The 24,269-nt window shown below is 35.4% G+C and overlaps 2 protein-coding genes across 4 annotated transcripts; one reads left to right on the forward strand and one right to left on the reverse strand.

Annotated features, from left to right (window-relative positions):
- Window positions 1-1,733: 1,733 nt before the first annotated feature.
- On the forward strand, window positions 1,734-6,631 carry LOC108331051 (metal transporter Nramp5). Its single transcript, XM_017565668.2, has 13 exons — window positions 1,734-1,934; window positions 2,175-2,253; window positions 2,345-2,385; window positions 2,664-2,742; window positions 2,826-2,930; window positions 3,826-3,935; window positions 4,088-4,269; window positions 4,530-4,599; window positions 4,686-4,859; window positions 4,973-5,077; window positions 5,160-5,291; window positions 5,653-5,748; window positions 5,862-6,631. Exons 1-13 carry the CDS (start codon window positions 1,806-1,808, stop codon window positions 6,180-6,182), a joined length of 1,623 nt encoding a protein of 540 aa, XP_017421157.1. The 5' UTR covers window positions 1,734-1,805; the 3' UTR covers window positions 6,183-6,631.
- Window positions 6,632-7,834: 1,203 nt separating this feature from the next.
- LOC108329847 (uncharacterized) lies at window positions 7,835-20,542 on the reverse strand. 3 transcript variants are annotated; one of them, XM_052875701.1, is made up of 8 exons: window positions 20,238-20,542; window positions 19,935-20,000; window positions 19,819-19,865; window positions 8,717-8,783; window positions 8,586-8,629; window positions 8,317-8,374; window positions 8,192-8,238; window positions 7,835-8,057 (listed from the first exon to the last, which is right to left on the reverse strand). In XM_052875701.1, coding segments are annotated over exons 1-8 (396 nt in total). In that variant the 5' UTR covers window positions 20,304-20,542; the 3' UTR covers window positions 7,835-8,056. The 3 variants fall into 3 exon arrangements, with proteins under 3 accessions (XP_052731661.1, XP_017419684.1, XP_052731660.1); XM_017564195.2 differs by having other exon boundaries at window positions 7,835-8,238; window positions 19,935-19,982; XM_052875700.1 differs by having other exon boundaries at window positions 7,835-8,238.
- Window positions 20,543-24,269: the final 3,727 nt, after the last annotated feature.

Here is a 24,269-nt window from a genome sequence, read left to right on the forward strand (position 1 = left end):
GCAATCGCAGTGAGCAAAGTTTCATGATATTTACCCGTTAGAAAGACTTCATCTACTTGGAGAATGAGTTTACAATATTTGAACCCTTATAGTCACGGATCGAATGACCAAAAAACTTTTTCCATAACATAACATAACATGAGGTGTCTGATACTCTTTCCATGAATGTAATGAATGTAATTCATATTTTAACTTAGTTTTAAGCTTTTTTTTCCTTTAGTAATTGATTACAAAAACATTGTAATCGATTATCAAACCCTTTTATTTGAATTTCAACACTGGTAATCGATTATACTTGTAATCAATTACCAGTGAAGTTGTGGCCCTCCTGCACGACTTTAATATTATGTAACCGATTACATATGCTTGTAATCGATTACGCATGCCTGAAAACGTGTCAAGGTACACAACTTCAACTTTTTTTATTGTGTCAGTGTAAAAGTCATGCATCCCATGCATGACTTCTTCATTTGAAGTCGTGTGAGGTTATACGACTTGTCTATTTACGTAAATAAAAAAATATCTAGATCCATAATAATAGATCAATAAAAAAAACCACTAATGATAATTTTTTCTCACATGGTCCATGAGTTATAATGGTCATTCATTTCTATTCTTTTACTCTTTGACAAATGAAGATATCCAAAACTGTCTTTCCAAAAACTAATTTACAACCAGTATGTTGTATGATGTGGAAGAAGATAAATCCATTCAATATTAATCATCTTGTCAAGGCACACAATATGATTAAATTAAAAAGTTGTACTTGCCACTTTTTCTTTCAACCGAGAAAAAAAGAAGTAAAATGACGTCATAAAAAATTAAATATCAATTATAAAATCAGTTGAATGGATCAATGAAAGCAACTTTTGTTCGTTGGCACATATCTTATTCATGCGATAACTTATATTAAATAAATATCAACTATGTCGACACCTTTTTTCTACAAATAAATTTAAAACAGACTTGAATCTTGATCACTGCATTAATTAACATAAATAAATTAAATTTTGTAAGGCCCCATTAATAATATAACTTAAAATATTTTGAGTTTACAAAATATTAACGAGTTTTTCTTGAGTAAACTATCTAAAGATTGATTAATCACTTATTATTCTACGGTTAAAAAGTTGTAGAATTTATTAGTTTCACATAAGTCGATATTATTAATAGTTTAAATATACTGTCATTCTTTAATTTTCAATTTGATAAGATACACGATGTGATAATTCCAGACTCTAAAATAAGATGTGATAATTAATTCGAGTTTTTCTTAACATATTTGAGATGGGAAATACTACTTGCATTAGTTTTTTAAGGATATTTTTCCTTGAACAATGAAAAGTTACAGAAAACATAAATAATAAGACTAATATAATTATAGAAAAATATTCTTTTGACACACTTAAATTTTTTATATTGATTTGATATTATTTTTATTTTTATTTTTAAATCCAAAAATTTACACATTTTTACTTTTGTTATGTGTATTAGGACTATTTTATTTTTGTGTTTTGTATTAAATGAATGTAAAAATGTATGATAGCATATCATCATTAGTATAGTTGATAAGGTGAAGAAGGTCAAAACGTACTGTGGTTCATGCCATCTGCAATAAAACAATATGCTACGTGGTGTCAGCTAGCTGAGACTAAGGCATGAAAATGGAAGTCTAAGTTGTCTCAACAGAAAACCAGTGATAACTATGGAGTATTGACTATAAATATACAAACTTATACAACTACTTTTATTCACTCAACCACCCTTCATCTTGCATGCACACACAAAAACAAAAAGACTGATAGATGGCTAGCTTGATGCAACAGCAACCAAAGGGAGTTAATGGAGGTAGTAACCGCATAGTCGCAGTCAATGTCTCTCCCTCTAACAACCTTCCTACACCATCTCAGCACGACGCCTCTTCAAATCATGAGGTTCCTTCTTTCTCTGTCATTCTGCCTTTCTTCTTATAAGATTTCTGAAACTTTTATACAGTTCTTCGTGTATTTTGCATATCATGTGTTAAACGTTTTCATACGAGAGCTCGATCAGAGAATAAAGGAAGTGCATTTATGCATATCATATATATTTTAACATTGATGTGTTGTGAATTAGCTTCATCCTTCTGATATATGTATATCAGATATATTTTAACATTGATGTTTCGATCACAGAAGCCTGGGTGGAAAAAGTTCATGTCATATGTGGGTCCTGGCTTTCTGGTTTCCTTGGCTTACCTTGATCCTGGAAACAGTAATTCTCTCACTCTAAATTGTTCATACCCTTTTTCACGTTTACTTGTATCCCTGTGAGCTTAGTTTTTCTTTGCCATTTACACATGCAGTGGAAACTGATCTGCAAGCTGGAGCTGATCACAAATATGAGGTATATGAATTAAACAACAATACTACTCTAACTCTGAATGAACAAACGTCAGTATATACATGCCAAAAATTAGAGATATTCAAGTTTTTTCTATATCAGCAAATGTTATTTGTCATTAGTATTTTGACAGTAGAGTTCAACCCACAATTTCTTTCCATTTTCCTTCAAACCTATCAAATCAATATTGTAATTTCTGAGTGTTGGTAGAGAAGTTGAATCCTGTAAAGTTTTTGTTTGTAAAAGCTCTAAAATTGAAATTTTGTATTGTGTTGTGGTAGCTGCTGTGGGTAATACTCATTGGACTGGTGTTTGCGCTTATTATTCAATCGTTGGCTGCGAATCTGGGCGTAACCACTGGTAAGATCGAAAACAGAGAGTGGAATATCGATGAGCAATTGCATGAGATCGATAGTTTTAATGTTGTGGTTTTGAGTTTGCAGGAAAACACCTTTCAGAATTATGTAAAGCGGAATATCCATTATTGGTAAAGTACTGCTTGTGGTTATTAGCTGAGCTCGCTGTCATAGCTGCAGACATACCTGAAGGTTTTCCTTCTTTTTTTCCCTTTCAACTTTCAATCGAAATCTTATAATGTCCTGAAAAAAACACCCTGTCGGCTATTTTTAAAATTCAGAGATATATTGCATGAAAAAGAAAATTAAGAGAAGAAGGAATATTAAATATATCATGAAATACACTTTAAATCTAATTTAATTTTACAATATCAATTTATATAATTTATAAGATAAGATCTGTATATATTTATATATTTTAAATTGAAGTAAGATTTCAGCAGCATGTTATATATAGACAACAAAATAATATGTAAACATCTATAAAGGATGGTTTTAATTAGTTGGTCAATAATGATTTCAAATCTATTGATCAATCTGGATTCGAGTTAAGGTAGTTGAAAAAGAAAATAATTTTTGAATGTTAGTTAAATTAAACTCAATTTATTTAATTCAAAAGTTAAAAAGAAATACGTTTGACACCTTGTCTATTAAAAATAAAATTTTAAAAATATCATTACAAATATTACTATTTTTAATTATGCATGTTCATATTTTGATATTCTTAAAAACAAATTGTTATTTAATAATATTTGAATGATTTAACTTAATTTATTTATTTATATAATTGTATAAGTTATTATTTTAATTTTTAATTACTATATTTTTTATAATATATTAATGTTCATTGAAATTGTTGTATTCCTATAAACATTTATTTTAGTCAATGTACTTAGATCCTCCTCTAATAAAAGTATGAAAGAAGTTAGTTCAAACAATAGAATATATTCAAATGAGGCATCCCTCTTAATCCAACCTGACATTTGACTCAGGTTGAAAATCCTAATTTTCATAATTTCTATTGGTTTCTTGATGTTAAAAAATAATTATGACAGTGATTAATCAGATCCAAACTTGATTATGACAGTGATTGGCACAGCCTTCGCGTTGAACATACTTTTCCACATCCCTGTATGGGCAGGAGTTCTCATAACTGGCTGCAGCACCCTCTTATTTCTTGGTCTGCAGAGATTTGGGGTAATTTTGCTTCTTTTTGTTGTTGTTGTTGTAATAATTAAGAATCATTATCCTAACTCATTAAGATACAAAAATGTCATGATATTGGTTAATTTTCTTTGATCATACATCTACTTTCAATTACAATTTCGTAAGTGTTACTGTGTGCGCAGGTAAGGAAGTTGGAACTGCTGATATCAGTGCTAGTTTTTGTAATGGCTGGATGTTTCTTTGGGGAAATGAGCTACGTAAAACCACCTGCTTCTGGTGTATTGAAAGGAATGTTTGTGCCAAAACTCAGTGGTCAGGGAGCAACAGGGGATGCTATTGCTCTTTTGGGTGCCCTTGTCATGCCGTACACTTCCTCTTTTCCTTCTACTTAATTACTACCTTTTTTCATTTTCTCCCATAAACACCACATAAGGATGAATGAATCTGTTAGAATTTTCTTTACTAGGATAAACTGGGAAAATTAATCATATATAAGGTATAACGATAGCATGTTTTAATTTTGCTATAGTTGATTAGCATAATGCACCCACCAACCAAGCTAAGTTTATAAACTGATATCTTCAAGGATTCACTGCCTAAAGTTTAGCCGTTGACAAAATGCAGGCACAACCTTTTCCTCCACTCTGCTCTGGTCCTGTCTAGAAAAGTACCCAGTTCCGTGCGTGGCATCAATGTAAGCCACTCTGAAAATAAGAAAGCTTTTAATAATTGACAAACTTTAAAACAAGCTCAATATGACATATTTGCTTGATTATGCAGGATGCATGCAGATACTTTCTCATAGAAAGTGGATTTGCATTGTTTGTGGCATTCCTAATCAACGTTGCAATGGTTTCTGTGTCGGGAACTGTTTGCGCTGCTGACAATCTTTCTGCAGCAAACGCTGATCAGTGCAGCGATCTTACCCTTAACTCTGCTTCTTTCCTTCTCAAGGTTGATTACTTAGTTCACTACAGAAGTTGCCATAGTAAAATCATGATGTTAAGTTTAATCCTATTTCAGTTCCAATTTATCTGACACGAAAAATTGTTGTCCTTTGGTTGTAGAACGTGTTGGGACGGTCGAGCTCTACCATTTATGCTATAGCACTGCTAGCCTCGGGACAAAGTTCAGCCATCACTGGTACCTATGCAGGGCAGTACATCATGCAGGTTACTTAGGAATATCATTGAACACTGTATTTTTTTATAATTTGATGAAGGGTATGCTCAAGTTGCTGGTTTGATGCAATAGGGTTTCTTGGACATGAGGATGAAAACATGGATCAGAAACTTTATGACTAGATGCATTGCCATAACACCTAGTCTTATTGTTTCAATCATTGGGGGTTCTCAAGGAGCTGGTCGGCTCATCATCATTGCATCGGTTTGTATATTCTACAACTTGTTTTTCTTTTCTTTGTTTGCATGAGTCCTGCTAGTAAATGTTCTAAGAGCATTGATTAACTCAACATTGATACATTTAGATATTTAAATTTTAAAAATAAATATATATAATCTTCTTAGATTAATGTTTGAGTCGATTACACCATCTAATATATTCTAACTCAAATATAAGCTTAAAACATGGTTTATAACTCAGTTTAAAAGAATTATATATATTTATTTTTAAATTTTAAAGATTAAAATATATCAGATAAAAATAAATTTTAATTTCACTTCAAGACTAAAAGTACATTTAAATCTATTGAAAATCACAATAAACTGCATTCTAAATTGTTTTGCAGATGATACTTTCATTTGAGCTTCCATTCGCTTTGATTCCTCTGCTTAAGTTCAGCAGCAGCAGTACAAAGATGGGACCTCACAAGAATTCTATAATTGTGAGTTATATTCTTCCCCTAAAAGAATGATAGATTTGTATCCATTGTATATAGCAGTATCCACTAACCATTATGTCTTGGAGCAAGATTGAAGTGACATAATTTTGGTGCAGATAATTGTGATCTCATGGATTCTGGGCATGGGAATCATTGGCATCAATGTGTACTACCTTTCTACTGCGTTCGTGGGTTGGTTAATTCATAGCAGTCTACCAAAGGTGGCAAATGTGTTGATTGGGATCGTAGTGTTTCCTCTAATGGCACTTTATGTTGGCTCAGTAATATACCTAACATTCAGAAAAGACACTGTTAAGACATATATTGAGACAAAGAATGAAGCAGCAATGGAAAAGGGGTTTATGGTTGATGGTCAATTAGAGTTGAATGAAATTCCTTACAGAGAAGACTTGGCTGATATCCCCTTACCACCATAAGGGAATGAAATGCATCACCATCACCAAAAGGGCTTTTTATCTATAACTGTTCATGGCTGTCTCTCACAATCATTTATTGAAATTTAGGCCCTTGAGAATTCTCCTCTCCAGTTTTCTGTCACCCATGTGTTTCTAGTTTTTACCACAGTTCTGTAAGCTTTGTGGTTTTTATGTTATAGGAAAGGCAATTTATATGAAAAACCATTCCAGTGTAAATCCTGTGATCAAGTGGTGTTCAAAATTTTAGAATAATAAACCCCCCAAAGGAAGTAGCTTTTCCATTTTCTTCCACTTTGTAAAAGCCATGACTCAAGGTCAGATCTTACCTTATGTATTTGTTGTAGAGAAGACTGTTATGGGTTCTCAGAGATAAGTAAGTTTTTTGAGAGGAGATATTTAAAACTGCAAGACAATAAATCTATAAATTTATGAGTATTTTTGTTTTTATACTTTTAACATTATTCATCCTATTATGTTTTCTTTAGGAGAAATTTTCAACTTATTTTAATGAGTATATATATATATAACATATAAAATACCATAAATTAATTTATTTTCCTCTTGAAAACTTTTATACGGTTGCCAAAAATAATAATGCATGAATCGCATAATAATTTTTTTAATTTCACTATTTTTATATAAAGCGTTGTTCTATCTCCTTTAAGAATTTTTTTAAAACTTGTTAAAATATGCGAGTTAAATATTATATTTAAATTACAGAACTTCGAGATTGTTTTATATAAGTACACGACATGGTGACATCTACCGCCATCAAATTAAAGATGAAACATATTCTCTTTGTATTAATTAAGTATAAAAAGTTAAATATTTAAATTGTTTAATTTTAACAATTCCTTATTCGATATAATATTTATTAATTTAACTATTATATATTAATATTCTCAAGCAGAAAACTATACTCACAATGCGCAATCAATGAAAAACAACAAAATTAAACACACAAGTTATGAAGTATATAATTAAAATATATTTGACGACAAAGTTAAAATATATTTATTTCTACAAATATATTATTACAATTTAAAGATATTCTTTATGCTCCTTTATAATTTTAAGGTTTATTTGCCTAAGCCAAGTAAAAAAACTACTTTTTTCTATTTTGAATGCAATTTTAAGAGATTTACTTATTATTTCTTTTTCAGTTTTTTATTTCAATATATATTTATGTATCATTATTACAGAATAATTTTTCTCTTTTCATATTAATTAAATTAAGATTATCATTGGAAAAATATCATATATCATGAAATTTAAAGAAGACGAGAGCTGAAAACTACTAAATAATTGCACCACTATTTATAGCAATTGGCAGGATAAAATTGTAAATGACCAAATTTTCAATATCTTTCTGCTCGTGGGTGGAATGAATAAAATCATCATTCCCCTCCTTTCTATCAGCATCAATATATATAGAACCAAACAACTTTCATCCTCATTCTCATTTATTCAAAAATAGTAAATAAAAGAATACAAATACTGATAATATTATATAATAATTTTACTAACATCAATTTACCTTAGTTCAATCACTGAAACTTGATTCAGTGTTTCAGATAACTGTCCAATTTTAAAACAGATATTACCAAATTTATAGAAGAATAAACATTTGAATTTCTCTCAATCTCCCGGTGTTTTGTACTTAATTAAAAAAAACAATTCAAATCAGTATCCTTTTATTTCTACCATTTTAACAATGACATGTAATTTAATGACATTTAATGGGGAGACAATTAAACGTTTTTAATTTGAAAACATGAAACCAATATGAAGATTGTGATCTTAAAAATCTACTTTTCCTCTCCCGTTTCCTACTCCGGTCATTAGTTCAACATTGTCTCTCTACACTTATAGTATCTGCAATATATATAATAAAAAATATTATATATTTTAAAACTTGACATTAAAATCCAATCACTTTTTCTTTTTTGTAGAATGCCCACTTGGTAGAAATCCAATCACTTGATATTTTTTCATCAGCAATTTCTTACCACATGCTATTGTCCGTCACAGCAGAAACAATGCCTTTCAACGTCTCCTGCATATTGATTGAAATATTATGGTTATTTATTTGTTGATTCTTTTCCTTTTTGCGTGAGGAAGAGCAAAAACATACCACCGAATGGTCTTTAAGACCAAGCGAGAGGACCAATGGCCTGGAGGAGCCAGACAAACTGCAAATCAAGAATTGGAGAGTCAACATGATTTCCGAAATCAAATTATTACATTATACATGAACAATAAAAGGCTCATATATTAACAATTTGAAATATCTCTTTTAAGATATATGAAACCCAGATTAATTTTTGAGGAAAAGTGGAACACTTCAGATGCGTAATAAAATCTAAAAAAGTTTGAGATTTTCTGGAACCAAAGAATACCTACCTCATTTGCTCAATCAGCTGACGTGCACATGCTACTAACATTGGCTGCATCAATACATTCTGTGAATAAGAAGCACAATATGACAGAAAAGATCAAGGATAACAAATACTTTCCGACATAGGTAAGCATACCTCATCCCGTTTGCCAAATATAACAGAAACGTTGAATGTTGGATTGATGGACACCCCTTCTTCCTTTCTGGCGTTGAAAAGTCATATATGCAACTGTGTGAGCAATCCTTTCTTATTGAAACATATCATTGATTTGAATGTACATGATGATACATAATTTTAAGCTGACAAATAAACAAGGATTTATCTAAAGTCCTAGTTCTTTTAACAACTTTAGTTTGTTAGTTGTCAAAAGGGGTGTCCAATGAGTTGGAGATCTTTGTGATTCAATAAACCATTACACGGTAGTTTCTTCTCTTTCTCTCTTCTTTATCTCTTAATTCTTTTCCTAAGATTTAAGAACTTTATCTTGGGTTTATAACAAGATAGGTCTGACGATATGATTCATGATGAGGAGACCCAAGAAGGCATGAATTCAATCCATGAAGAGTGTTGGAAGTTCCACGTCGACTAGAGATAAGGCCAATTCATAGTTTATAAGTGGGTGCAAACCTCACCCTACAAGCCGGTTTTGTAGGGTTGAGTTAAACTTAAAGTCCACTTCTAATATGGTATCAGAGCATAGTTAGAGCCTATCCTAGCGATATTTGTTGTTTGCTGGGCATATTGTTCCACCCGCTATCAGGCCGCTATCGGACCACCCATTATAAATGTCTAATCCCACGCTGGAGATGCATATACCTCGGCGTGAGGGGGGTGTGTTGGAAGTCCCACATCGACTAGAAATAAGGCCAATTCATAGTTTACAAGTGGGTGCAAACCTCACCCTACAAGCCGGTTTTGTGGGGTTGAGTTAGGCTTAAAGTCCACTTCTAATATGGTATCAGAGCCAAGTTGGAGTCTATCCTAGCGAGTTCTAAGTGGGCATTCTATTCTTCTATTCCACCTGCTATCGGGCCGTTATCGGACTACCCAATTTCTACTATCACGCATGAGATGTCTATACCTCGGCTTGAAGGGGTGTGTTGGAAGTCTCACATCTGTTCTTGCTCAGCTAAGGAAACTCTGTCTGTAGAGTTGGTGATATACTGCTACGGTGATAGAGGAATAGCTGGTTCATCCTTGGTGTGTCTAAGGAGGTGTCTGGAAGAGGAAGTTCATCCTTCGTGAAGTATTCGGAGGAGGTGTTCATCCTTCGTGAAGTATTCGGAGGAAGTGTTTCATCCTTTGTGAAGATTCAAAAGAGGTGTTGTCTCATCTCTTGTGGCATCAAGAGAGGTGGTTTCTAAACTTTTACAAATTGTATCTTTGTGATTGTAGTTTGTAATTGTTTTGTGTTAGTGAAACTGTTTATCTTGTTTTGAGATAAGCGACTGGACGTAGGATTGGTAAGATCCGAACCAGGATAAAATCATCTGTGCAAATTTCTCTCAACCTTACTCTCTTTGTTTGTCAATATTAATTGCTAAGTAAGTTTAACTGAGTAGAAATTAAAAGGCACAAGTTAGTATTAAAAACCCTCTTGGTTTGTTATTCCACGCTAACCATTCCGCTGCAGCCGCAGCCGCTCTGACAACATCGACTAGAGATAAGGCCAATTTATAATATATAAGTGAGGTGCAAACCTCACCTTATAAGCCGGTTTTGTGGGGTTGAGTTAGGCTTAAACCCACCTTCTAAGTTGGTATCAGAGCAGGTTGTCTTAGTCTCTTCCTACTCTGTCTTTGTTGCCGCCGGTGGCCAGCGCCGCCACCGGCGGCCTTAAAAATTTCATCTTTTCTTAAATACCTCAATGAGCAGTCATGTTTTGGTTTCTATCTAGTCTCCAAACCCTAGTTGCTGTCCGCAATCGTCTGGCACTGTTTGCCGCTGTCTGGTGTCGTTTGCCGTTGCCTGGCGTCGTTTTTCGTTGTCCACTTGGCACTATTTTTCCATTATGAGGAGTTGTCCACATAAGTTTGTCACCATCAACCTCTGTTTACTGTCATTCCGACGTTGTCCGCTAATGCCCGCCACCGACCACCGCCACAGTTTAGTCCGACGACCAATGGATCTGGATCGCCTCCTTGAGCCATGGTCAACCATGCCTGTGTCGAGGGCTAGTTCTCATCCAAGCACTGCCACATGCGCCACATCTGTTCAACCTTCATCGTCGCTGCCATCTTGTTTTCTCTGGCGAAGTTAGGGGTTTTGTGCGCATCGAGGAGCGCGACCCATCCCTGGTTGTCACTGCCATTCGTCTCGCTGGACCAAAAGAAAAAAAATATTCTTTGTTTCAGCATTGTTCCTTAGCCTCTTTAACGTGTGTTTAGCTTTACATATTGTAATGTTCCTGATGGCTTGTGTCATTTATTTACAAGTCTCCAAGGAGAGTCAATGCTATTAGTTGGTTAACACCAAGGAATTTCAACGACAAAGTCATAGGTTGAAGGTTCCTCATGGCACGAGGGGAGTCTATTTCTGTCAAGATTCAGAATCTTAGTCAAACAATTTCACCCGTCCCTTGTCAGATCTGTTTTTGGATGCTTTGATGAATAAGGAGACCATTATGATTTTTCACCTACACGATTTGTCATGGATGCGTCGTCATTTTCGTCGTTTGGCGTAAGGGAGAGTATGTTTCCCGCCACTGCAATATGTTTCCAGCCACTGCATGACCCATCAGTCAGTGATGGCAATTTAATCCCTGCAATGAGGGGGACTACGTTTCCAGCCACTAGTTAGACATTAGTCAGAGGCCCCAACAAGTCAGAGATGACAGTCCCTGCTTTTAGCCACTATAGGCCCCAATTAGTTAGAGATGGCAGTCCCTGCAGTTTTGTCGCTTTCAGCCACTACAGGCCCCAACTAGTCAGGGATAGCAGTCCCTGCATTTTTGTCGCTTTTAGCCATGCAGACCCCATCCTTACTTATGACAAACAAGGCTATGACAAGCCCAACAGAAAGAAGAAAAAGCCCATTAGGATGGGAGATTATGTTACTTATGAAGATAAGCGTAAAGATAAAACGGGTAGCAAATAGGAAGCACCGATCTATGCAAATTTGTCTTTTTGTTAGGCACCAGAAACTATATCTATAATAGATCTTCTTTTACAAAGGAGAGGAATCAAAGATTTTATCTCTTCTGATTCTCTTCCATCTCTATTCTGTTGTGTTTCTTCCTCTACTCCCTTTTATTTTCCAACTGCTGCAGGTGATTAATCAATCAAGCACATCATTTGGTGCTTTCATTGAGTGCATTTGCAACTATGAGAAATAAAGAAGATTGGGAGAAAATATCCCTTATATGTTTAGACTACACATAGGGTAGTTTATTTATATTGTAAGATATGGGCCAATGCCCTTAATACAGAATAGACTAAGCCCAAATAACAGAAACACACATCTTAACATCTAACACTCCCCCTCAAGCTGGAGCATATAAATCATATGTTCCAAGCTTGTTACAAAGATAATCAATTCTAGGTCCTCGTAAGGACTTAGTGAATATGTCTGCCAACTGGTTGCTTGAGTTAACAAACTCAGTCTTGATATCTCCGGATATGATTTTTTCTCGAATGAAATGACAATCAACTTCAATGTGTTTGGTTCTCTCATGGAAGACAGGATTAGAGCTAATATGGAGAGCAGCTTGATTATCACATATAAGTATCATGTGAGTGACATCTCCAAATTTCAATTCACTAAGCAATTGTTTAAGCCACACAAGCTCGCAAGTAGCTGATGCCATAGCTCTATATTCTGCTTCTGCACTCGACCTTGCCACAACACTTTGCTTCTTACTTTTCCAAGATATCAAGTTGCTACCAATAGAGACACAATATCCAGAAGTAGACCTCCTATCAGAAGGGGAACCAGCCCAATCATCATCTGAATAGCAAACGATCTTTGTATCGTTGTTAGGGCCATATAGCAAACCTTTTCCAGGTGATCTTTTAATATACTTCAGTATACGAACAACTGCATCCCAATGGTCTTCACATGGGGAGTTTAGAAATTGACTCACCACACTAACTGCGAAGGAAATGTCAGGACGCGTAACAGTAAGATAGTTTAATTTACCAACTAGTCTTCTGTACCGTTCAGGATCTGAGAAAGGCTCCCCCTGATTTGGTAGGAGTTTGATGTTAGGGTCCATAGGTGTCTCAACAGATTTACAGTTCATTAACCCTATTTCCTCCAAGATGTCTAACGCATACTTCCTCTGAGATATGACAATACCATCATTGGATTGTGCTACTTCAATACCCAAAAAGTACCGGAGTTTGCCAAGATCTTTGGTTTGAAAATGATGACAAAGGTGTTGTTTCATCTGAGAGATGCCAAGATAGTCGCTTCCTGTGAGAACAATATCATCGACATACACTATTAAATAGATACATCTAGCACTCGAGTGGCGATAGAACACTGAATGATCCGCTTCACTGCGAGACATACCAAATTGTTGAACAACACAACTGAATTTACCAAACCAGGCCCGAGGAGACTGTTTTAGGCCATACAAGGATTTGCGAAGACGACATACCAATCCAGATGACTCCCCTGAGCAACAAAGCCAGGCGGTTGCTCCATATAAATTTCTTCCTGCAAATCACCATTGAGAAAAGCATTTTTGACATCAAGTTGGTAAAGAGGCCATTGTCGAAGAGCGGCCATGGTAATGAAAAGGCGAACAGAGGTCATTTTTGCCACTGGAGAAAAAGTATCACCATAATCCAAACCAAAAATCTGTGTGTAGCCTTTGGCAACCAGTCGAGCTTTCAAACGATCAATTGTGCCATCAGGACCAACCTTGATAGCATACACCCACCTGCAACCAACAACAGACTTTCCAGATGGTAATTGGACAAGCTCCCAAGTTCCACTTTCATGTAAAGCACTTAATTCATCCATCATAGCTTGACGCCAACCAGGATGAGTTAAGGCATCACCCACAGATTTGGGAATTGACACAGAAGAAATGGATGAGAGACAAGTATAAAAAGATGGAGATAATCTGTGGTAATTAAGAACAGTATAATGGGGGGAAGGGTTACGGGTAGAGCGTATACCTTTACGGAGGGCAATAGGCAAGTCAGACTCAGTTGCTGGAGCCGGAGGAGACACATGAGGCGGCACCGGAAGTGAGTCATGAGGGAGACAATTACGGCGACTATAAACCTGAAGGGGTGGAGGTGAAGGATGATCCTGTGATGAATGAGAGTCTAAAGAAGGAGAAGACAAAATGGGTGGAGCATCACCAGGAGAATCACAGATAAGAGGAATATCAACAGTAACAGGGAGAGGTACAGAACTAGAAGATAGATGTGAAAAGTAAAAAGAAGACTCATCAAAAGTGACATCAGCAGAGATAAAATGACGATTGAGGGAAGGGGAAAAACACTTATAGCCCTTTTGTGACCGTGGAAATCCTAAGAAGACACATTTGTGAGACCTAGGAGATAACTTATCAAGACCAGGACTAAAATCATGAACAAAACATGTAGACCCAAAAACTCGAAGAGGTAATGGATGCAGAGGGTCTTGAGGAAATAAGATAGAATGAGGGATTTTGTTATCTAGGACGGAAGAGGGCATGCGGTTGATAAGATAACATGCTGTGAGAACTGCATCACCCCAAAAACGTGAGGGTACTTGACCATGAATAAGAAGTGTACTTGACCATGGATCATAATTTGCCACTGCTACAGGTCAAGGAGGACGTCCATGGAGAGCATAACATCTATCAATCTTGTGGCCTAACTTGCCACAATGGTCACATTTTGGACGTCCTTTACTTGGCTTGCGAGACCGACTTCGATCATCACGTTGAGCAGCCATAACAGAGGAATCATCAGTACGAGGAGATGTCTCAGTGACGGGTTTGCTCGGTATACGCAAAAGAGCAGAACAAGTAGAAGTAAAGTTGGGTATGACAGGAGAACCCAAAATCTGATCACGGACATGAGAAACATCATCAGAGAGTCCGTATAATGCCAACAACATGAAGAACTTTGATCGTTGTTCCAATTCTTCAGCAGGAGTGGAAGCAGGAGGTAATATATCATTAAAGTCATGAAGAAGGGCATGAATTTTACCCAAATATTCTGCCATGGGACCAGGATTGCGCGGACCAATAACAGTTAATAGGTCCTGACAAACACCATAAAGACGCTGAGTGTCATTTGTGTATAACAACTTTGCTTGTGCCCATACTTCTGAACATGTCTCATAGGATCGAAACATTTGTTTCAGTGAGGAGTGAATGGTGGACTTTATAACAATGCATAATTGAGCATCAATTTTCATCCAGCGGGAAGTGTCATCTATGAGAGCAGTAGTCACATTTTGAGTAAGATGATCTAAGTACCCCTGACTCTTCAACCAAAGTTTGATGTCGGACGTCCAGGTTGCATAATTTGTGCCATCTAACTTGTCAATGGACAAGTGTACATTCACATAATTAGTATATATTGAGGGATCAGAAGATGAGCCACCAATAGAGGTGTTTGTAGACGAGGAAGACGCCATGGAGAGGGAGAAACCCTAAAAATTCAAAGTGCTCCGATTGACGCAACGACCACAGATCCAGAAAGAGGGCGAGGAGGCGATCACGGCGGTGCTGATCGGCGGCGGAAAGCTCCGGCGACGCGCCGGCACGCGCGGCGGCAGCGGCGACTCTTGCGGCGGCGCGTGGAGGCACGTGAGAGCTCCGATCGCGGCGATCTTCGTGCGACGGTGGTCGCCCGGCCGAGACGCTTCCGATGGTGTGGTCGCCGATCGATTCTGGTGCTCCGGCGACGGCGGCGGCGGTGGCGACGGCAGCGGCGGCGACGCGACAACAGCAGCAGTGATGGGTGCCGGAGACCGTGGAGTTGACTGGAACTATTCCTGTGCTCTAGATACCATATGAGAAATAAAGAAGATTGGGAGAAAATATCCCTTATATGTTTAGACTACACATAGGGTAGTTTATTTATATTGTAAGATATGGGCCAATGCCCTTAATACAGAATAGACTAAGCCCAAATAACAGAAACACACATCTTAACATCTAACAGCAACTTTACTGAAAACCACAGCTTTGTACTGAATGTCATTGTTATAGCCCAAGAGTTTTGAGAGGTAGTATTGTTGCTCAAGAGTTTGGATCACTTGTGTAATTAATTCTCATAAGCTTCAGCCTTCTGTGGAGATGGTGTGATCTGCAAGAGCTGCAGCTACCCTCTCTCTCTCTGTTGATAACCAACCTAAAGTGGTACCTACAGCAGTAGTGGCTTCCAAAGCTGAAGGTAACCCACCAAGAGAGTATGTTTTGGTTCAGTGGCAAGATCTCTTTCCTGAAGACTCACCTGAGAGCTTTTGGGTAGAGTTATCAACTTGACCTAAGGTTCATGAGTCAGTCCTAACCCATCGTTGAAAAACCCCTTTTAGGAGACCCTTTCAAGTCGGGGCTAAAAAAAAGCCTTAGCCCCAAAGCCCCTCTCAAGTAGGTTAGGATCATGTTAAGATGAGTTTGACTCTACTCCATACCGTTAATTAACTCTTAGAAATAATATCATTTATATATACATATAAAATTATATATTTTATTAGATAGTCTATGTTGTAATTTTATTGTATTTAAATCAATATTTTTATATCATACTTATTAGTATGTTATTAAATAAAATATATATAATATATAATTTAATAGTGTTATTGACTATAATCTATTTATTAATTTTATCAATTTCTTAAAGAAGAAATAGCATTTAATAAAGCGTTACATTTTGATAAAGTTCCAAACACAACAAAAGAAACATGAAGTCCAGCTAAAATGTGAGAATATTGGATTAATTCTAATAAAATTCACACTAAAGTTTTTTTATAATTACTAAATATATATTTATTATATATATATATATATATATATATATATATATATATGTGTGTGTGTGTCTGTATATTAATTATTAAAGAGAAATAAATAATTGGTAGAATTTAAGTCATAAATTAAAAAAAAAGAAAAAAATAAACAACATATAATAAAAAAAATCTATAAACTTATTATTCATAAATTCATTCTTTTAAATTTTCAAATTGAGATGTCTTATTTAGTTTTGATTCCGATCTAGATGAATTTTTCGCACAACAAAATTAAATGATTATCTACTTTAAAAATATGTTTAGCTTGTGAAGGAAAATTAAATATATTTAGCTAGTCAAGGATTTCACTGTCTTATGTTGTTGTGTAATTTTCTTATATAAGCAAGCAACCAAGTTTATTGAAACCTCTTACAAAATTTACGTTAGTATGATTAAAATGTAAAATGTTTGTACATAGTTCTTTGACAAATTAAAAACACTCATATTTGTGATAGACTAGGAGTTAATTGCATTTTTTTTATTCAAAATGAATATTTTTTCTAAAAAGAAGGCCAATAAGTTGATCTTGGCCCACCGGACTTTTGCGGGTATTTTGGCCCCGTGAGCTTTTTCAGTGGGGGACTTTTTGGCCTTATGAGTTTTTTCGGCTTTAGCCCATGTGGGTTAAGGCCAAACCATGTGAGGGAAGCTAAATTGACATATCTACTTTTGGGTGACTTGTTGCAAGATTATCCCCATTTACACCTCACAGACAATGTATTTGTCCACCTGAAAGGGGATGAAATTATTTATGATGAAGAGATCCAAGAAGGAATGGATTCAATCCATAAAGAAGAGGAACAATACCATAACAAACAAGGCTATGAGAAGCCCAATAGAAAGAATAAAAAGCCCATTTGGATGGGAGATTATGCTACTTATGAGGATAAAACGTAAGGATAAAATGGATAGCAAATAGGGAGCAGTGATGTATGCAAATTTGTCTTTTTCCTTATTGTTGGTTAGCCGCAACAAACTACATCTAATAGATCTCATTTCGCATAGGAGGAGAGGAATGAAAGATTTTATCTCTCTCTTCTGATTCTCTTCCCTCTCTATTCTGATGTGTTTCTTCCCCTACTCCCTGTATCTTCCTACTGCTGCAGGAGATTAATCATAGTGAAGCAGATCATCTGACCTACCAGAACATGAACCTGAGGACAGAGGCTTTGGAAAATCTTATGGACAACCCAGCGAAAATGGGTTCCAATCACATTCTCTATGTTGGGAGACTTGGAAGTCTGAATGGCAGCAGAATGAATATTGGACGAGGAGAAGGTTGATGAACAACTGACTCCTAAGACACCAAACTTGTGGCTGAATACAAGGATAAAGCTGAGAGAAAAATTAAATTGACCAATCTCAATGGCGGGCAACCTTATGATTTGGATTGCTAGTACAGAGAAATTTTTTGAGGTGTGACAGCAGAAGCCAAAAGAGTAGGGGTAGGTTGCATTTAGAGGCAAGGATCGGGGGTGCATTGATTTGGGGAAGGACATTTTAGCTGCATGTATGAAAGGCAACCAACTTAGCAACAATGAAGAAATGCCAATGATATATCTACAAAGATTTCAAAATATTTCTGGTGCAGATATTGGATGTCCAGAAGGAAAAACAGATATATTTCCTGGGAGGATGAATGTGCACAAATGCAATGCCAAGTATGAACACAATCTTAATAATACTACAAAGTCCATACATCTAGCCTAAGATATCAAAGAGAAGTTGTGTGCCACCAAATCTCAATACAATGTTTTGATCATTGTTGTCAAAACTGGACCAGACCAGCTGGTTCAACGAGTTGAGCTGGGAACCAGACCAGGCTCCAGTCCAAAGTTTCCTAAAAACTGAATTTCTTTTTAACCAAGATAAAACTGGTTGAACAGGCCAAAAACCAGAAAAAATAGGGAAAACCAGCAAGTTGAGAGATTCAAACAGTTGGCTCTAAAAACATGTTTTTTGTTGTATTTGTTTTTTCTTAAGAGACTTGCAGTTTCTAATGTATTTTATGTTATTTTTCAAAATTAAATATGATGTATTAGATTTGTTTACTCTCATATATAACTTACTTTTATAATATGTTATGTCTTACGAAACTTTTAAGTGAAGTTCAAATTTAAATTTTATAAATTTATTTACTTCATCCGTTATAATTAATACTACTTTTATATATAGTACTATTATATTTAAAATATTATAACTAATATTTACTATACTGGACTCTATCCCAGTTGAACCTCGGTTGAAACTCTGAATTTAAACTCATGCCTTCACCAGTTCAGTGACTGGTCAGGTTTGGACAACCTTGGTTTTGATTTCAAATCTTCAACATAACTCAAGTGAAGGAGGAATTACAACTCAAACTGGGATCCATTAGGGAAGCTATAGTGGCTTACCAAGCCTGATTCAAGGAATGAATTCTCACGCCTTTTCAAGAATACTACTGTCCCAATCAATCAATCATTCAGAAAAAGACTGTGTGGAGGAAATACAGCAGCAGCACACTCAACTACGAAATCTTATACTATTAGTGCTTAATTACGAATGAAGAAGAAGCAATGAGGGCAACCGTTTCCACTTTCAGGTCAGCCATTTAGCTGAAGACACAGATGTCCAAAAAAAGTATCATGGTTACTATTTTGGCAGATGATGAAAATTGGAGGAAGACAAGTGATTGAAAAGACCAATTCTCAGGAAGGAGAAACTCTGTGCGAAGGTGCACCAATTGTATTTACATGTTAGATGCTCAAATTATCTGTCTTTTCAGCAGGGGAAATTACACAACTGAGAACTATAAAGCATCATCAAATCATGATAGATAGCGGGGCAAGTCATACTTCATTGCTTGGGAGTTAGTAAAGTAATTGGGATAAAATGTATTCACGACAACTTCATTAAGAGTAGATTATGGGATGGACACAAAAAATTTCCCCCGAGGATGCTGTCAAAAATTGAAGTTATTGGTTTCTTTAAGTGATCCTGAAGGAGATTGACTTGTTTAGGTTGGGAGGAGTGGATCGAACTTTTAGGGGTGGCATAGTTAGAAGCCACAGGTTCAAAAAAGTAAATTAGAGATCTCTACATGTCTATTGCGCATCAGGGGATGGCTTTTCTAATCAAAGGTGACCTGAGTGACTGAGTCTAACAAAGGCAATGATGGGGAATTCTCTTTAGTATCAGTAGTAATATTTATTCTCAGTATTAGTTGCTTACGATTTTACTGGTCAAGAAATATAAATAAAATCAATGATATTTCACAGAAGTCACATGCAGACCTGGCATACACTATTGTCCCCATGGTTCCTATTTGGGTAGCAATAACCTGATAAGCAGCCAGAAAAGTAAGCACAATCACCATAAAAACATAGAAAACAACTCCATCAGCACTCACCAGAAAATGATCTTCGTATCTCGAAATAATAATCTCCGTTTCATTCCCCTGCAAGCAAGCAAGTAACTTCTCAACATAAGTCCAACATTTCAGCATTAGTATTAATTATCAACATTAAAAAATATATATTAAACAGCTAAATTTGAACCCCTAACATTGTCTTGGGGAATTTAGAACATAAAATGAATATTTGTGTTTAAAATTTCATTCCATCTTCTATAATTATAAAATCAAAGGAAAGGAGTTAAAAATTAGTTGCTGGCTACTAAGAGCTGCAGGAAACGGACACTCGCGCATGCATACATTGATTTCCCGAGAGAAATTGAGTTGAGACACTGGAAATTGAGAAGTGGAGCTTTCCATATTCATTGACGTCGGCGCTGATAGGTCAAACTCACACTGATCAAAAAGAGTCTCACAGTCGTTGCCGTTATCTCAAAGAACTACTTTAGAGAATCGGTTTCAAAGGAGAGGAAGATGAGATCGCCGCCTGTAATGCCGGAGCGGAGAGGCGAGGTTTTCGATGTTCCTGTTGAGAGAGAAGAAATGGGAGAAAATGTGCAACTTCTGTCTTACTCTTTGCTACCAACTTTGGGCCTATTTTAAAAATCAAAATTAAAGGTCAAAATTTATAAACCCCACCAAATATATTTTAATTTATAGTTTGTGAGTCAGAGTAAAAATGTGTTTTTTTTCAATGGATAAACTTGTGATTAATATTCATTCTAAAATTTAAATATTCATTTCTTCTTTTACGACGTTTTTAAAAATAAAACCGGAATTCTAGATTTATAAAATATACTATTAAAACCAATAAATATTTTAAAGTATTATTTAATACATAATCGATTATGGGATACTAGTAATTAATTATGAGTTTTTTCATTATATTATACTAATAATAGTAATAATAAATAAAACTATACTAATAATCTATAACTATATATATAAAAAAATACTTTCTAATTATTATTTTTTAAATTTAAATAATTATTTACAACAAAAAAAAATATTTTTCAGTTTTTTCATTTCAGTAACTATTTTTTAATTCAAATAACTATTTTCATTATAAAAAATAAAAAGAATTATTTACTCTTTTATCATTATAGTAACTATTTTTCCCAAATTAAAATAACTTTTCATAATATTATTTACGCATTAATACTTATAATATTTTTTATTTTAATAACTATAATTTATTTTAGGGTTAAATATGTTTTTAATCCTTAAATTATCAAGCAAATTTGTTTTTAGTCTCTCTTTCAAAGTAAGCTACATTTTGATCATTCTCCTTAAGGAAACCATAATTTTTCGTCTCCAAAACCAACAACGTTAAAAAAAAGCTGAGCTGGCTAACGGTGGAGTGCCACGTCAATTTTTTTTCTGTCACTCTTGCCATGTCAGCATTTCCTTCAACCCTTCTCCAGAACCCTAATTTCCCTCAGCCGCAAACTGCCGTCAATGTCGCACTGCTAACACAATGCCAACCAAGAGGGACTACATATAGAGGAGCGCTTCGGTGGCATCAGAGAGCATGTGGACGAATCTCGTGGCCAGAATCACCCCGGCGGCAAAGGCCTTGGCACCCACGAGGGCTGTTGTCGCAAAGGAGAAACGCGCTGGAATTTCTTCCCTGTAGTAGCACGTTGGAGGTTCTGATTTAGGGTCTGCTTACAGGTTTAATGGCGTCGCGGATGGAGGTGGTGAGGCGTTGTGGGGGTTGCGCGAGCTGAAAGCATGCGTTAGGGTTTATGTTCTGGGTTTGATTTGGGGTTTTTGGGCTGCTGCGTTTTCTGGGTTTTGTCTTGCAGGTCAGGAGGAGAAAGTCGCGAGGAGCTTCGTCGTTTGGATGTTCGACGGCGTTGCTTGCGACGTTGCGATTCTGATGGTTATGGCTGTGGAGGCTCGCGGCGACGACGAATGGTTGCTCATGGTGGTGGTCCGATGCGAGCTTGGAGGATGACGAGGTTTTGATGGTGGCCTCGTGATGATGAAGGGAGAGTGGTGGCGGAGAGATTGAACTCCTAATGTTACTGCTCACGTTGGGTGGTGGCGCGATGAGGTTGCTCGCGTCTGGGTGCTGATGGTGGAGGTGCGTGATGGAGGATGGCGGCAACTAGGGTTTCTGCGACGGCAGCTTCACGGCGACATGGTGGCTAGCCGGCGCGACATTGTGTTGGCAGTGCGGCATTGACGGCGGCTTGAGGCTGAGGGAAATTAGGGTTCTATGGAGAAGGGTTGAAGGAGATGCTGACATGGCAGGAGTGACAGAAAAAAAAATTGACGTGTCACTCCACCGTTAGCCAGCTCAGCTTCTTTTTAATGTCGTTGGTTTTGAAGGATCAAAATGTAGCGTACTTTGAAAGAGAGACTAAAACCAAATTCGCTTGATAGTGTAAGGATTAAAAACATATTTAACCCTTTATTTTATTTATAACTATATATACATTTTGAATTTCCAATTTTACTCTTTTAATTACTATTTTAAAATTGAAATAATTTATAAATATTTAAAAAATTGGTACACATATGATTATGCTTAATAATAATAATTTTCGTTAGAATTAACTTTATTATGTGATTCGTTTATATTATAATAATTTTAAATGTGTTTTGATAAAATTTAAATTATTATGATAAGTTATAATAAAACTAAAATAAAATCAAGTTGATGGATGTTGGTTTATAAAATTATCAAAATTATTAAAGTTTTGTCTTTAGTTATAAAATTATCTTCACATTAAGTAAAGAAAAAAAAATAAGGAGATAAATTGAGGAAAGAAAGTTGAGAAATTGATATTAAAGATCAGATACTCAGTTTGTTCTTTCATTACATTCATACATGTGATGCCTTTAAGTCCTTTAAGGAATTTGTGGAGAAATAAAATGGTTACAAGATTAAAGCATTAAGGACATACAAAGGCCAAGAGCATCTTGCTTATGCATATTTCTTTAACTACCATGGGATTCAACATCAATTGTTAACCAGATACACTCCTCAACAAAATGGAGTGGCAAAAAAATGAATAGAACCATCATGGACATGGTGAGATGCATGCTTAAAGCTAAACAATTTCCGAGATAATTTTGAGTGAAAGTTGTTTCTACTAATGTGTATATTTTGAACATGTGTCCAACAAAGAGTGTTTTGTGATAAAACACCAAAAGAAGCTTGGAGTGGAAGAAGGCCCTCAATTTGACACCTCAAAATTTGGATGTATGGCATATCTCCATGTACCATATCCACTCAAAAAGAAGCTTAATGACAAAGGAAAGAATTGCATATTCATTGGTTACAGTACTAACTCAAAGGCCTACAAGTTTTACAATCCAATGACAAAGAAAATAGTCATTAAAAGAGACATGGCATTTAATGAAGAAGGAAAGTGGGATTGGTCTTCCAAAGCAAAAATTCCAGAAAGTTATGAAGAGCAGAATTAGTCAAAAACATCAAGCATACTATAAAGGCAACAAAGACTACCAGCCATATTAGAGGACTATGTTGTGGGAAATGACAGTGATTCATCTTATAAGAAATTATCAATTTTACTTTATTTGCAGATTGTGAGCCTATAACATTTGAAAAAGATTCAAATAATCAACATTGGAGGAAAGCAATGAATGAAGAAATTCATGCCATTATAAAAAATCAAATGTAGGAGCTGATAGACTTATCAGCAAACAAAAGGCCAATTAGAGTAAAGTAGATGTACATAATTAAGTATAAATGGAGAAATTGATCACTTCAAAGTAAGGTTGGTAGCAAAAAGGTACAAACAAAAACCAGATATTGATTATTTTGAGGTATTTGCTCATGTGGCAAGATTAGATACAATTCATATGATTATCTCTCAACTCAAAATAATTGGAAAATTCATCAAATGGATGTTAAGTCGGCTGTCTTAATGATACTTTGGAAAAATAAGTGTGTTGAACAACTTGCAAGATATGAGATTGAAGACAAAGAAAATAAAGTCTACATATTAAAGAAGGCATTGTATAGCTTAAAGTAGACGCCAAAGCATGGTATAAGAAGATTGATTCTTACTTTGTGCAAAATGGATTTCAAAGATATCTATTTCAACATACTTTTTAATCCAAAATATGTTGACCTTGATAATATTCTTATTGTGTGCCTTTATGTCGATGATATGATTTTTACTGACAATAATCTAAAAATGATTACAAAATTCATAGAGGCCATGATTAAATGTTTTGAGATGATAGATTTAGGCCTCATGTCATATTTTCTTGGCATTGAGGTCATTTAGCAGGATGGTGGAATTTCCATATCTCAAAAAAGTTATGTTATTGATGTTTTGAAGAAATTTAAGA

The sequence above is a fragment of the Vigna angularis genome, chromosome 4 (genome assembly GCF_016808095.1).
Source record: "Vigna angularis cultivar LongXiaoDou No.4 chromosome 4, ASM1680809v1, whole genome shotgun sequence".
In the NCBI taxonomy this organism is placed as follows: domain Eukaryota; kingdom Viridiplantae; phylum Streptophyta; class Magnoliopsida; order Fabales; family Fabaceae; genus Vigna; species Vigna angularis.